At 36.2% G+C, this 16723-nt stretch overlaps 1 protein-coding gene across 1 annotated transcript in view; it reads left to right on the forward strand.

Annotated features, from left to right (window-relative positions):
* Positions 1 to 16723, forward strand: part of LOC127673799 (uncharacterized) — a 103996-nt gene that overhangs the window by 74305 nt on the left and 12968 nt on the right. Inside the window, exons 19-29 of the mRNA XM_052169554.1 lie at positions 35 to 214; positions 892 to 1070; positions 1325 to 1486; positions 3572 to 3681; positions 4079 to 4268; positions 5616 to 5874; positions 6806 to 6939; positions 8261 to 8419; positions 10742 to 10851; positions 11946 to 12132; positions 13828 to 13948. Coding sequence (XP_052025514.1) covers positions 35 to 214; positions 892 to 1070; positions 1325 to 1486; positions 3572 to 3681; positions 4079 to 4268; positions 5616 to 5874; positions 6806 to 6939; positions 8261 to 8419; positions 10742 to 10851; positions 11946 to 12132; positions 13828 to 13948 — 1791 coding nt within the window. The remainder of the gene's footprint in view (positions 1 to 34; positions 215 to 891; positions 1071 to 1324; positions 1487 to 3571; positions 3682 to 4078; positions 4269 to 5615; positions 5875 to 6805; positions 6940 to 8260; positions 8420 to 10741; positions 10852 to 11945; positions 12133 to 13827; positions 13949 to 16723) is intronic.

A 16723-nucleotide genomic window follows, 5' to 3' on the forward strand; every position in this document is an offset into this window, starting at 1 on the left:
AGTGTCAATTCACATTCTCATTTACTTCTCATAGGCTATGAGTGTCCACATAAAGTTTTAATGAATCACCTTCAAATTAACTTGGGTAGATGGAAGTCAAAAATTTCCACAGCTTTTCCCATCTTGCCTGGGTTATTTGTGAAAGACTTCAACATGGATGAGGAGGGCCAATTTATCTTAAAGCCCCGAAACTCAGCTAGAATCCAGCAGCAAAGTGAGTCTTCCATCTTGCTTCAAGTACCATCTCAGTTCTCACTTCATGTTGGCATAAAACATCAGTGCTTCTTCTCATTTTCTTGCTTGGGGAGGGGCAGTGCAGAAAACAAACCAAATCAGAACAATGACCCAGTTCCAGCTTGATATCTCTATATTCTGATATCAAGACTAAGCTTGATTATAGAGATAATATTGCTTTATTCCAAAGTAATAGAACATATACATTCTGATGAAGGGAAAATAGTGCTGATGAGAGTAATTTAAAAATGATTCTTTTAAGAGCTCAACAAAAAATCTAAGGATGAAAAGAGCTTCACAATGACATTTGAAGACAATAGAAAACAGATTGATGTGAATAAAAGTGAGGGTGACTGAAAAACAGATATGACTAGTTAAGCGCTTGCTTGTACATGGTTAAGAGAACTTGTCCAATTAGATACCATTTATGTTAGGATGCAGTGCAATTTACCATCATCTTATGAGAATCCCCATTGGATCATGTCATAGAGAACACTAGATCATGTCTTAGAGATATCTCACAAATTAGTAACAGTACAGAGTATAGGGGAGAAGGATATACAGCCACTTCAGGGATATTATGCAATAGAAATTTGGCTTTTGAAAAGAGCCATATAAATTACACTATTCTAGGTAATGATATCATCTTGTCCTTAGATGAAAAGGAAAGACCTCGTAAGACAAAAAGACCATTGATGACATCTTGTTTCCATAGGGCCTCTGTGCCCCACCGGGACCAAATGTGTACTGACCCAAAAGTTAAAAAGACAGGACAACTATTTGGCGAACAACTGAGTTGCATTTGTCCCAATGGAAAATGGCCCCAAGCAATTCTGGTAGGTCTCACATGGTTCATTTCTGGCTCTCCTAAGAAAATCTGATAAGAAATAAATCGTGCCTCATCTTTCAGAGTTAACATTGGGGTGGGGTTTGTAGAAGTAAATATTGAGAGTCAAAACCAGATTGCAGTCGTCCTTGTCAGTGCCAGCCTTTGCACTGCACCTGTGCATACCATTGGTCTGCTTCTCATGAGCAAACAGTGCTCTGTGCTGCACGATGAGTGTCTGATATTTCCCTTTCTTCCTCTCAGGACATACTGTACCGATTAAGAGAAAAAGGCCCCACCACACAAAGCATCTTTGCCAAAGCTCCCAATGAGACATCGTGTAAAACTCTAAAAGACAAATTGGATAATGGGGAAGTGGTGGCTATAAAGAATTACTCGCTTCATGATGTGGCCTGGATCCTGAAGGTAGGGAAAGTCCTTGGCTCATTCACCCTCAGGATTCTTCTGAGTCTACATAAGTAGTTTCCTGCATCATGCATTCCCTTCTGTGATAGTAGCTCTCTAGAAGACAAATCTGGAACTGAAACTTTCCTGTGCTATTCATGACATAAGGAATAGGGACTCAAAATCCAGTCAGAATGAGCAATAATGAAAGGTAACTATGTACATTTCATTTGATTGTTTTCATGTGGCCATGAAAGAAGGGTGACTTCATACATGCATATCAGTGTCACCTGGTATGAATGCCTAGTCAGATACATTTGACTAACAGTGTGCTTCATTCTCTGTCACACTATCCTTTTATTCCCTCAGAGGCAGATTTCTCTTCCCCAGTACAGTGTATGTGATTCCTTCAAGTATCTCTTTGCTACATAGACCAAGTAGTATCTCAGGATCAAGAAATCTACCATACCTTCAGCACCACAAAATGACAATTTTTCTTTTAGTATTAAAATTAAAATTCAATTACCTCATTTCACTCCTTCCTTTCACTTGTTCTGAATTTGTTTCCTGTCAATCTCCCACTTCTAGGAAAACTCATGATCACTTATCATTGATTCTTATTATATAGACAATAATGACTCTGTAAATATGTTCAACCAACCTGATAAGTCCATTATCTTTGCTAGTATATCAACTATTTCTGTGAAGTTTGTCTTCACAAGATTTACTCATTGCCAGTTAGTGTTAATAACATGAATGCTATATTGATCAGAAATTGTTGTGGCAAGCATCACTGTTGGACTTTCAATTTTAAAACCTCCCCAACATGTCTAGGAGGCCCAGTCTAAAAGCAGATTACGTGATCCTCTGTTGTACAATATTTCCAATTCTTAAATCTAATATTTGGGCCCAAGTCTCAGGAGATTGTATGTAATATGTATGCAGGGGGCTTGGAGCCACAGGATATTTTGTTCGCTGTACCGTGAATACCTGTGCTTTTATGTAATAGTCTCCATTCACTGCTGAGAGAACCTTCATTGTTTTATGGGTAAGGCCTACATCATCTTTAAAATTTAGCTTAAATATTTAGAAGAGAGTTGAGAATAATGCTTCTTTAGAGAACCTTGAAAGGACCTTCTCTAAGAGCAATGACCTTATGGGATCCCATGCTTCCAGTCATAGACATGATTTTCTGTACTTCAGAAATTAGATAATAACCGAATATGGTTGTCTTTGTTGTAGTTACCATAACTGTATATCTCATTTAAAAATGGTATTTGTCCTGAGGTATTGATCTCTTAGATATGCTAGTTTGTTCAGATGTTCAGTACAGGCACTTGATCTTAAGAAGAGATTTTTTTTCTAGCTCTGTGAAGAATTGAGTTGGGTAATTGCCAGATGCTGGAAAGAACCCAGGTATCCCTCAACAGAAGAGTGGATGCAAAAAATGTGGTATATCTACACAATGGAGTACTATTCAGCCATTAGAAACAATGAATTCATGAAATTCTTAGGCAAATGGATGGAGCTAGAGAATATCATACTAAGTGAGGTAACCCAGACTCAAAAGGTGAATCATGGTATGCACTCACTAATAAGTGGATATTAACCTAGAAAACTGGAATACCCAAAACATAATCCACACATCAAATGAGGTACAAGAAGAAAGGAGGAGTGGCCCCTGGTTCTGGAAAGACTCAGTGAAACAGTATTCAGCAAAACCAGAACGGGGAAGTGGGAAGGGGTGGGTGGGAGGACAGGGGAAGAGAAGGGGGCTTGCGGGACTTTCGGGGAGTGGGGGGGCTAGAAAAGGGGAAATCATTTGAAATGTAAATAAATTATATCGAATAATAAAAAAAATTAATTTAAAAAAAAAAAAAAAAAAAGAAGAGATTTTTTGGCAATCCAAGACATTCTGAAAATCTACTCTTGGTTTTCCAATTTTGATGGACAAAACATAATGGCCCTACTTTTCAGTCAACATTCTACCTGGGGAAAGTTGAGGAGCTGTGAAGAAAGTTGGAACTAAACTAAATTTTAGAGTTGTGTGTTTTGTGTAATCTCCTTAATTTATTTTTCTGCAAAATACTTTTCTCTCTTCATAAGGAGTTTCTACGACTTATTAAAGGCAGTCTGATGACCGCCCAGTTATATGACAAGTGGCTTGCAGTTCCGCAAAAGGCCAACCACAAAGAAAAACTGACAGCAGTGCGGAGGTAATGCCTGGTGAAATGTTTGAAAAACTTCAACAAAATAAATGTGATATTTGCTTATAAACATTAGAGATTCGATATTCCAGAAAATTTCGCTAAATATCCTGACAGACTGAAAAGCATTTCAATTGCTCACAAGCATGGAAGACATTTTCAAACACAAGTATGACTGTGAGTCACAGTGGATCATGTTTATGATTGTCAGCTTTTTATTCCAGTTAAATTTGTATTCCCACTGCACTGAATGTATCTGGGGAAACATTTCAAACAATAATTGAACTATACATTTTTACTTTCATTTTATTCAGGGATGTCCATACATAAGATACAATTACTTTGTCCCCTTTCTACAGAGTTTCAAATCGAGTTAACATTTTGAAATAACTGTCTCTTTCTTCAGTCTCCTAGACAATCTTCCAGCGCCAAATGCTGCTCTTTTGGGCCAACTCTTTAGGATTTTACACGAAATTTCAAAAAATGCTTCTTTAAATCTAATGTCAGCTCAAAATCTCTCGGCTGAGATAGCTCCCTACATTTTATGGATGCCTACCTACCGCAATAAGGTCCTGGCAAATTATATCACTGAAAAGGTAATTAGACTTGAATTCGATGCCTAGCTTTGATAAGACATTACACTAAGGCAGGAATGCAGGATTATTCTGAGAGTCTGGTTATTCTGTTGTTGATGATGATTGTTTTGCATTTGGTTTTGTTTTATTTTGTAAAATAAGTACACCTTAGAATGGTTTTCTTCTGTAGAGGAAGAATCATCGGTGTATTTTATGTAAGTAGAATATAAATGAATATTTGAGCTCAATGACTCAGTCTTCTGTCGTTTGTGATTTAGAATAACCTTAAACTAACCCAGTGTGCCAACATGCTGTGAAATGATTGAAATCACGTGTACAAAGTGCAGCAATCAAGACTGACATACTTAGTGTCAAATGAGTGAAATTCTACTTCTTTTCAATATTTTTACCTCAACAAAGCAATATATGTTGGATTTTTTTTATCAGATATGGTTTTCATGACTTTTGGTTAGTGTAATTAAATGTAACATTGGGCTCTTGTTCCTGGTTATGATTGGTTTAGAGAAAGTATAGAGTCCACATTTACATTGGACCTGACTTTCTAAACTATAATAAAATATCAATATTTCTACAGTATTGGGATCATATATTTATTTTGACTCTCAGTTCTTGAGTCTCTTAATCATTATTAATTGACCAGCTGACCTTGGACCTGAAAGGTTTATATTCTAAGACAGCCTAACTGCAAAATATTGTTCACATTGTATAGGATCAAATATCAGAAGGAAAAATATAGGATTCCAAAGAACCTGCCATTGGAGATCCATTATTCTCCAACTTCCTCCATATAGGCAGTATTTCATTACCTCCCAAAATAATAAACCTGAGGAGCACGCTGTTACCCTCTCATCTTCACTGAGCCACCAGAGACATGGGAAACTACTGCTCAGTTGGGTTTGCCTGTCTCTTGCATTTTAGTTAGCCCATGGGAACATTGAATAGGATGGTACCCTACTCAAATGATCACATCCAGACGTCTTCTTCCCTCCTTAGTTGTGCCTTTCTTTAAGCATCCTTCCAAATATGCACAGCTATGAATGTGTCAAAGACAAGGACAGTTAATCATCTGGACAATATGTATAACATTCTGGCCATCTCAGGGAGAAAACAGAAAATCATCCTCTTATATAATATTGGACTGTCAGGATCACACTTGAATATCTGATCTCACAATCATCTTTTAAATGTCTAACAAGAATCCAGCTCCTATATTGTATTAAAACTAATGTTTGCTCAGAATTTTGAAGTAAATAATTTTAGCCTCCAATTTTAGACTCTTTAGTAAAATGTAATTTGTAACCATGCAAAATGACAGAAACCCTCTTTGTTTGCCATGTTTTATTGCAGATTTCTCTCGTAACATTTTTGATATCAAATTCTCCAGAACTTTTTGGACTTGATGTTGTTGCAGTGTGGTATGAAACATCGTTTTTTAGTCCAACTAGTACAAATACCTCATGTGCCCATAATTCTCCATCTATTATCAACAAAGGAAAGGAAACAGAACATGGAATCAACACCTGCCCCAGTGGGAGAACATACAGCCCAGGCCATGACGCACCAGCAATAACTCCTGTGGCTCCTCCTCTTCATGAGGGCAATATAGGTGTGTATACATATTCTACTACCATAGGTTAAAGGTTAGAATCATTTAGCACCGAAACTGTGAATTATAACAAACAACAAGAAAGAATTTGATAAACCAAGTGAAGGGACAATTGAACTGTGTGTTATAATATAATATTGTTAGAAATTGTCTCCAAATTTTGTACCTCTTTCCCCTGGTCCTGAATTTATGTAAGAGGTAACTATCCCAGAAGTGAGATTATAGAGTTGATTTAGGATTTCTCACTTTGATATATAGAATATTAATTTAGATGTGTATAATACATAGAACAGAAATTCAATACCAAATTGGATTGTTTCTACATTAAAGGTCTGGCTATTCTTAAACTTCCTTTGTAGACCAGGCTGACCTCAAACTCACAGAAAACCACTAGGCTCAGCTTCTGAGATCTGGGTATAGAAGCACGTGTCACTATGGTTTTCTCTTATACAAGTCTGAAAATATGGCCTAATATACCCATATGGGAGGCATCGACACTGTGATCTCAGATTAGAGGTCTCAGTTCGGGGAAGGTGTAGGCCAGAACCATTAATAGAAATGCAGTCAGGCAAGTTGTGTTCTGAAGTGCAGATACTGCTCTTAATTTATAGTGAGCCATGGCTGTTCAGTGAGAAAGTCATAGAGGTGTACTAAAAAATTGGTACAATTTCATTGCTTAACTCTAGTATATGCATAGCTTTCAAGGCAAATGCAGAAATTTCTTTCTATTTCAGAATATGGGCCACATGCACCAAGATATCCAATGCCTTGTGAAGCAATTCCATTATTATAAATATTATAATACTGATTAGTTATTTTCTGTTTATTTGTGGTGATGCAAAGGCATACAGGCTATGAAATGTCAGGGGCATGCAAGGGCTCAGTGAGATAAATTACAACAAATCATGATTTCCCTTCTTTTCTGATTCAGAGAAAGGAGAAGGCAGTGTAGATACAACCCAGCAAGCAATTTCTAAAACTGCTCCTGCTCCAATTAAAAAACATGGATTTCGCTCTTTTCCACCAATTTCTTGCCTGGACAGGATGCTGCCATCTCCTATACTTGTGAGTTTCACTTTGGGTTTGTACAGCAGTCCTATGTCACATAATTTCTGGGAACCTTTGTTTTAAGTAAATTAGTTCATCAAATGGATGAACATGTAGATAACCTTTTCCTGAGGGTAAGATCCTTTTAATAGAGATATAAATCCCACTGAAGTTTGAGCTTTCTTATTTAAAGAACAGAACAATGAAAGGTAAGAGAAAAGATAGTATTCCCATCATTTTCACAGATTTCAGAAAAGACCCAAAGCCATCAGCTTGTTGGATGAAATAGATACTTGGAAGTGCCTTCCTGATTTCCAACTATCAACATTTGCAGCTGACTTATGATTCTATAGTACTCTAGCATCTACCTTAATATCATTGCCTCTGAGTCTACTCAATCTTATGATTAAAATTATCAATATACCTTTATTTGTTATTATCAATGTATTAGATATACACATTATCCTTTCTATATATTGATCTTTTTATTCTACTAAACTCTATTAAATAGCCACCTAATAATAATAGCATATCCTATTTTAAATATTTCCTTTTGGAAATATTAATTCACTGTTCATCTATTTTGACACTGTGAGTACCTGGAATTTAGTGTGCATGTGAACAAGTCATCATGTTAGATACATGAGAATTACTGCCCATTCCTTAGGTATTTTAGAGCATAATCTACTCTCAACAATGATTGTAATCATGTAATCAATTGAAACGTGAGAAAATGTGGAGTAAATCTGTGTATGGTCATCATTTGTACAGAGTGAAACCATGAAAGAACAACTGAAATTTGCTTGCGTTCTTCGATGCGACAACATCTATAGATGTAGTTACTAGAATATAAGATCTCACAGATGAAGGAAATAAAAGTATCAGTATGATAGTGAAAAAAAGAAAGCTTTCTTAGGAACACAGATATTATGATTCATAATATAGGCTATGACAGACAGAAAGTAAAATATTGATTTGATCTCTGAAAGAAAACTATCACCATAATAACATAGCATGTCATTCTGGAGAAAGATATTCAAAGAAGAAAATCAAAGGTAAGAGAGCAACATTTACCCAAATGCTTTGGTGAATAGAGGAGTGATTCAACCTTGAGGATTATCTAAATCCAAGAAACCTTGATGTTTCAAATTTAGAATCATCGATTAGGGAATAAAATACATTTGAAAGCTAAAAAGAAAAATGTAAAATGTCTTCTTCCTTCCTTTCAGTTATAGCTATGCATCCTTAATTGCCATGACTCTGCTTTACCTTCAAAGACACATTTGTGCTTCAGCTGTTTGGATCTGTAATAATAGAAGCTTGTCCTTATTACACACAGGATATGCTGTCTATCATTGAGAGAAGGGGCCAAAATACTGACCAAATATTCCGATACCTACCAGGAAAATCACATTGGTCCCTGAGAGATAAAATTTATACTGAACAAGACATCAACTGGCATGAACAATCTGTGATTACAATATCTTCCGTTTTAAAGGTAAGGAAGTATTTTATATCACCAATATTCAGCATCACTCTAGAGATGCATATGAGTTTACTGTCCTTGAGATTACTTGATGATGAGAGGTTTTTTTTTTTGAACTATGGACACATGACCTCTAGACAAGATTCATGGTAGGTAAATTCTCACTAGCTCAAAGATTCATCCTGAAGACCCAGCTGAACATGTCCTGTTGGAAGTTAACTTCCTTATATATCAAAAGGCCTATTTTTTTGGCATTACAAATGTTCTCACTGATTTTAACTCTATGACTGTACCATGTGAATTAATAGGAGGACAAGAAATAATAGTGGTAATACTGCATGTTACAAAATATATATCTTAAATCATTCTTAACAAAAAACTATTCATCATAAATAACAATAGTCTAAATAGTCTACCATGCCCAACTTACCAGTGAGCAGCAGTAACTCTGGAGCAAATACCATTGTTTTCCTTTTACTTTTATTTTGGCCATGATCTGAGTTTTACTCTCAGTATACTGTGAAGGTTTGGCCCTAGACATCAAGAGAAAATACAATGCTTTGTGAGTAGGCATGGTTAATAACATTATGCAATGGTACCAAATGATCCCCCGAGATTGTCACACGAGATTGTGAAATGTATCTGGCTCTCATTGCCAGAATCCTGGGACCATATCATGGGGAGGAAAGTGAAAACCAGTAACTGGAGGTGTCCATGCATATTCATAGCAATTTAAAGGTACAGGAACACCCGGGACTCTTCCATTTTGCTGATTTTCTATCCTTGGTACAACATGAGAGTTAATTGTCGTTTTTCATGAATAAAGACACTTTTCTGTCCTCAATCAAGCTGCTGCTTACAAGTAATTTAAATAGTTGAGTATTTCCATGGTTTAAGGAATAGAAGTGAAACTGTATGACCTCACATGGTAAACAGGATGTTCAATTATAAAATTATCAACATTCAAGGTGAGCCTATACGCAGAGGTGTACATGTATATTACATCTTTAAATTCTGTGAACTGAAAGGACACATTGACCCCATTATACAAAAAGAATGAGGTATTTCCTGGCCCTGCCATTTTTTGATTGTTGCTTCTTTTCAGGAAGAGCACTTGAGATTTTGTTTATTTTGTTGTTTTTTTTTAATATTTAGTAATTCTTTTTTCTTTTCTTAACTGTTATTATTAGGATTATTACCTATTTATTTATTTATTTATTTATTTATTTATTTATTTATTTATTTATTTCTCCATTCATTTTAGAGTTTGAATGCTGCCCCCTACTTTGTCAAACTTCACAGTGTCTCTTCCCTTCTCTAAGAAAGATAGTGTCCCTTGGTTTATCCTTGCAGCCTGTCAGATCAGCTATCTTCAGGATTGCCATATCTTCTCCTACTGAGGCCAATTGCTAAAGGGTTTCCACAGATTATCAAAAGCTTAAGAATAGGCCCTGTTCCACATTTGGGGCACACATATTGAGACTGAGATGCACATTTGCTACATATGTGCAATATGACCTGATGCAGCTTCTTTATGCTTTTTGGTTGGTGGTCAGTCGTTGATAGCTTCCAATGGGCCATGTTAGTTGTCCGTGTTGGTTTTCCTGTTGAGTCCTTAATCCACCAGGGCCCTGAATCCTTTTCCCAACTCTTTCATAAGTGTTCCAGAGCTCCATCCAATGTTTGCCTGTGGGTTTCTTTATCTGTTTTAATCAGCTGGTGGGTGAAGTCTTTCAGAGAGCAGTTATGATAGGCTCTTGTGTGGATCTCCCACAGAGCAGCTGGCCTTCTTTGAGGCAGACAGAGCTTCAGCCTATGAGTTGGAGTGTTTATCTCTGATTGCATGGAGTAGTGTTCACTGGAAGCCAGGAATGGCATTTAGAACACTCAGTAGGGTTATTTCACTGATATTGCAGCCAGATGATGCTGCATCTTTGATTCTAGCCTTAGCTAAGAACACATAGGCTCCTGCCTATAGTTTCTAGTTTGGAGCCAAGTTTGTGGTTGGGGACAGGCTGGGAATCTCTTAAGGAATTAGGGTCTCGAGCAGTGATTTTCACCTTCATAGTTCTATTTCATCATGCTGTGTTAACCCATAACCATTACATCATTTTGCTGTTATTTCATACATAAAATTTGGTATTGTTTTCACTTATAATATATATTGCATGTTATTCCTGATATGCAGGACATGTGACACTCAAAGGATTGTGACACAGAAGTTGAGAATTACTGGAATAAACTATTTTTAAACAAAAATTTTCTCAAATACATTCTACAATGTTTAATCTACATTGGTCATTATAATTTTCTTGTGTTTTTTTCATTAAAAAGGATTTTCTTAGAAATATACAAGGAAGCTTGCTTTCTTCAGATTTATATGAAGATTGGCTTAGTGTCGTTGATGAAAAATCTCTGATTGGAAAAATTTTGGCTATAAAAAGGTAATGATAGAGTAAACACTTGGGGAAATGCACAAAGTTAGAATGAATGCAATTTGAATGTTCATAGCTTTGTACATAAAGGATTATAGACTGGCATGAATTCCCATGACAAGAGGTTTCCTTTGCTCAGACATGTATAGTCATGTTAAAAACAGGTGCATTTTTCAAAAAAGAGATTAGTACTAATTCTGTGATTCTACCACTTAAGAGTCTTCTAGATTATAACTGTCATGCTTTGGTAGACAGCCTGCTACAGTTTTTTGCAGGTCAGTCAAGAGTATTGCTTTGAGCTCCTGTGTGAGACAAAAGAAGTATGTAAGTATAAAACATAGTATCTGTGGGTTATTTACATACTAATATAACAATGGCATTGTGAATATTACATGTGTTAAATATATATCATTGATTAGAACATGAAGTTAGTACTGAGTACATCTTTCTCAACTATACCTACCTAGAGCAGTCTGGGTCAAGTATAGCTGCGTCTTCTTTGAATCATTTTCCTGTTCGATAGTTCACAGAATGATTTCGTAGGAAACAGAAGCTTTGAGCTCCCATTTCTAACATAGCTCCAGCATCCCTGTCTTACAGAAATAAGAAGGTTTTATACCTGCAATGCCTGGGGTCATTAGTATGCTTTCTGCTCCTTGTGTTCCAGAGTGTCACTAGAGTGTTAAATGGATTCATTCTACCTGAGATATTCAATGTGACCCATGGTGCCTGGAAAGATGACTCACTGTTTAACAACACTATTTGAATACACAGAACATACATGACCTGCAACAAGCTTTATTCATTCTATTTACAAGGAACCTGACACCTTCCTCTGAGTTTGATGGGTAGCAGTTAGTTATATGTGTAGAACAAAGAAATTCATACAGAATTTTAAAAGTTTCTCACAATTCTATAAAGAAAATAAATTTGCAGAAAATATTTTAGGCAAAACGTAAAGTGTATTTTCTTACTTTTTAAAATTCTGATTATACTATGTGCTGGTCTATATATCTTTTATCCTGATATATCTTTGTATTCAGAGTTTTGTAACATTATTTGTCAGACAATCAACAGTGAATTTATCCTTTTTCTCTGTATAGTATTCTACTGAAGCTGCCACAAGCAAATTATGACCTCCTCAAACAGCTCATCTGTGTGTTATTACAAATTAAAATGTCTACCAGGAATAACCTAGACACCTACATGTTATCTGTCCGCATAGCTCCTCATGTACTGTGGGATCAGACTGGCAGGAACTCATTATTTGGAAGTGACCTCTCAAGGAAGGTAAGGGGATCTGATTTTTCCCTTTGTGAACAATATCTTCATAGTGATCCAGGAATTGGGAATACCTGACAAAGGTCACTGATGATACCCTATGATTTCATTCTTCTGGTGTTGGAGTGTATGTTATATAATATACTTTCTGATATTTTAGCACTAGCTCCTACTTTGATATAAAAGAATAGTGCATGTTTGCATTATTTCATGTACAGTCACATGTACTTAGTCTTTTGCTTTCTGTAGCTCATAATGGTACTATAAAGCTGTGTGCACTGATATTTTTCATTACTTTCATTATTTACTTTATATCCTGATTGCAATACCCTCCTCTAAATCCAATCCTCACAACCCCTTGCACCCTCACTTTAATTTTAATTAAAAACATGACTTAATTTGTATTTCTTTAAATTTTGGGTAGAAGTTTCCAGGAGAAAAATGGTAGTTATGGACAAACTGGGAAATGAGTGTTACTGAATTGCATGAAGACAAATTCACAGAGAATAAACAAAGAACATACATTTTGAAATGGGAAACAAGATAGAAAGCAAGTGTTCTTTTTATTAAGAAATGCGGTCCAGAGGAAGGAATTCATGGTGGTGTTACCCACAATGGTGTAGGAAAGGCCAGGGAATAACTTGTTCAATTTAGAAGGTGTCTTTATTTGCTACTATTGCTATGATAAAATAATGATGAAAAGCAACTTGTGGAGGACATGTTAGAATGCATGGTATACGTCTAGTTACCAGTTAACTACTGAGAAATATCAAGGACCACACTGAAGAATGGCCGGAACCTAGGGGCAGGAACTGAAGCAGAAGCTGTGTGGGAGTACTGCCTTCTGTCCTGCATGGAAAATCTCTCTTTGTCTCAATAACAGCTCAAGGATGGCACCATCCTGGAGATCTCAGCCCTTCAAATTTCACTGTTAGTCAAGACAAATTCACATAGACTTCCCAATCTGGTGGAGCCATTATTTTTTTTCAACTAAGATCCCTCTTCTCACCACCTTCTTCTCTTCGTAATTTTTCTATTGCTTTAATAAACCAGCAAGACTAAAACAACTTATAGAAGTAAATATTTTGGACTTAGATATCCAAAGAGGTTACAGTCCTTCAAAGTCATGACAGAGTAGCAGAGCTGCAGAAAGGTAGGACAACCGACAGGAAGCAGAGACCTAGTGGCTGTCATCTATGTCAGCAAAAATGAAGCACAGAGAGTACACTGCAAATGACACCTGGCTTCTGTAACCTTAATTTCTAACCAATGACATACTTCCACCAGGGAAGCCGAGCCACCTAATCCACCCAAAGATTGTATCATATATTGTGATGCCTGGAATTAGACAGTCACACCATTCAAACCATCAAAACAATACTCCACCTCTTCCCACACGCTGTGAAGAATCACCAATTCAAGAAACCTTTGAAGTCATTAATTTGTTCCATTCTCATATTCTGGCTGCATATCAATTTTGAAATATTTTATTGCTTTTGTAGTTACCCTATTCTTTGTAATACGTATGAGAGTTTCAAAGAACTTTGCGTTTCCATTTCAGACAGAGACCTCATTTCCCGGGTTCATGTCTCCTTGGACTAATATATTTTCCTCACCAATTTGGATTTCAATTTTTTATTGATTTCAATTTGGTAAACTATGTGAAATGACATAGGATATTGTTTTTGCCTTGTGATGTTACAGATGTCTATTATACAAATCATGATTGACAACTATGTAGATATATTTGGAGATGAGGACCATATCATTTGTGACCATAATCAAAAGAGTTCAGATGACAAAAAGATGTCAATAAATACTGCTGGTAAGTCCCCTGTTATAAAACAAACAAACAATCAATAGATAGCCACAGTGGGACACCCCAACTGCTAACACTGCAGAATTAAACATTACCTCTGCTTCTCCCTAGCCTGAAGTTCCTACAGGTCAAGAAAATTTTCATTCATTATCAAATGGATGAAAGGGTGACATCATTTCCTGATTTCATAAATTTGTAAATATCGGAGCACCCTTGGAGTAGTATATCATGTTATTAAAACATTGTAAACATTTTTTAAACAACGCTTAATTGAATGGGCTTATATGAATATATAAACATAGGTATACATACACATATGTACATACTTACATAATAGTATGTATGACAAGGGAATTTTTTGGACACTGTAAGAATTCCAGAATATTACCTGCTATATTTCTTTCCTTTCCTCTCATGATCTGTAAGTCATGTATGATATCTTTGATATGAAAGTATTTTTAAAACGTTCTCTTTAAATCAATTATTTGATTTAAAAACCATTAAACCTACTATAATCTTAAACTCTGTGCCAACAAGGTGTGCTATTCTTGTACAAAAATGTTTGAGAGATAACCTTTCAAAATGCTAAGCATTTGGTGTAAGTATTATGTTGCAATGGATCCACTACAACCCGTTTGTGAAGAACCTTAACATGCAATACCATTCCAAATCAAATACAGTGTGAACTCAAGTAATATTTTGTGTGGAGTTCAGAAAATATAGTGAAAACTTATTCTTATCTGAAGTGGGGTGAACTAAGAATGTCTGTCTAATTATGACAATTTTATGTTTCCTTTAGCAGGGGACAATGAATCAACTCAACATCTAACTTGCCCCAAGGGAAACTTCCTCATGACTGAAGAAGGTTCCAGTCATTCTATTTCAATGTTCACTTCTACTTCCCTCTTAACCACATCAGAAGAGATAATTACAAAAAAAACTTCAGTTTATATTTGACCATATTGTTACAAATAGTTTCACTCACTGTCTTTTTTGTTATGTATTACATTTCTTACCTATTATAATAAATAGCATTAAATTATGTCATTGCTTACACTCCAATGTGCCTGACTTATGATTCTCCATAGCTTTGGAAAATGGCATTTTTTAGTATTCTCCTCCACGTCTGTTACTTAGGCACCTGTATTCATGTGACAGACCCACTATAATCACTTTATTAATTTTTCTTCAAACTTTTAAATTTTTTACTTTCAAATAATGGTGTTCTAAGTACTGCTCATTAATGAAAGTTGGGAATTTATCTGACCAGATTCTTCCAGATTATCACAATAAAACACTCTCCAAGAGTAAGAGTCAACTATTTAGTAGTACAATAAAATCAGACTCACTCCTGTGCATTATAGCAACACTTTTTAGAAAGAAATATTTTCCTGTTTCTGTGAAAAAGAACTGTAGAAAAAAGATTTACATTAGAAAAAAATAGCTCATTATATGAGGGCTCAAGATATCATCCTACAGAAGTTCTGATGTCATGAGTTTGTAGCTAGTGAAGTCATTCGCCAAGTTGAGAAACAGAGGATGAGGAATGTTCATGTTCAATGACCTTCTTCCTTTTTAAACATACCAGGAACTATGAAAAGTGTAGCAGATCCAATTTATATCATTGGTTTGCACATACCGGGTAGTTAAGTATAGACAGAAAATAGTGACATGAATTACAACCTCAGAGTCATGCCCAGAATCCTTTGTCAGAGATAGTTCTAAATAAAATTCCATTAATGATCAGCATTAATCATCACACATAATAAAATTAGAGGGGAATACAATTTTAAGAATAAATGAATATTCAAAGTCCTCAGTGATCAGAGAAAGGCAAATCCAAATATCCCTGAGATTCCACCTTACACCAATCAGAATGACTAAGCTCAAAACCACAGCTGACAACAAATGTTGCCAAGGATATGCAGAAAGAGCAGCACTCCTGTATTGTTGGTGGGATGGCAAAGTGGAACAACCATTGTGGAAGTCATTCTAGAGATTCCTCAGAAAAATGGAAATAGATGTACATGAAGACCCTGCAATATCACTCTTGGGAATATATCCAAAAGATGCCCCACTACTGCATAGGGGCATGTATTCCTCTTAGCTCACAGCAGCCTTGATTATGACAGCCAGAAGCTGGAAACAACCAAGATGTCCCAGAATAGAAAATGGAAACAAAATAGGTGGTTCATTTATACAATGGGATACTACTCATCTGTTAACATGAGCATATCCTGAATTTGCAGGCAAATGGGCAGAGTTAGAAAATTTCTGAGTGAGGCAATTCAGACTAAAAAGGATATACATGGAATGTACTCACTTACAAGTGGATATTAGCAACCAAAAAGTTTGTAATACCCGATACAGTCCACAGAACTCAAAAAGGTCAAGAACCTGAAGTGCACAAGTGAGGACACCTCAGTCCCACTTGGAAAGGAGAAAAAAAATCACAAGTAGGGAGGATGGTGCACACCTGGGAGGGAAAGAGGAGAAGGCTGGAGGAGTAGGGGAAGAGGCTAACTTGATTTGCTATTGGGAGAGGAAAAATGACTGAAGCCCTGAGGGCCAGCAGAAAGAATAGAAACAGGCAACCTTGGAAGATAGGAGGTTGGGGGGACCTGGAAGTGAGAGACTCTCGGGTCTCAAAGGAACCATCCTTAAATAAATTGCCCAACAGTAGGGACAGGGAAAATATAGAGCCCACCTCCAGCAGGAAGAGAGACAGGACATGAAATGTGGGAAAAGGGGTCAGGCATGCCCACAGTCACAACTCTGACC

Source organism: Apodemus sylvaticus, chromosome 23 (genome assembly GCF_947179515.1).
Source record: "Apodemus sylvaticus chromosome 23, mApoSyl1.1, whole genome shotgun sequence".
NCBI classification, from domain to species: Eukaryota; Metazoa; Chordata; class Mammalia; order Rodentia; family Muridae; genus Apodemus; species Apodemus sylvaticus.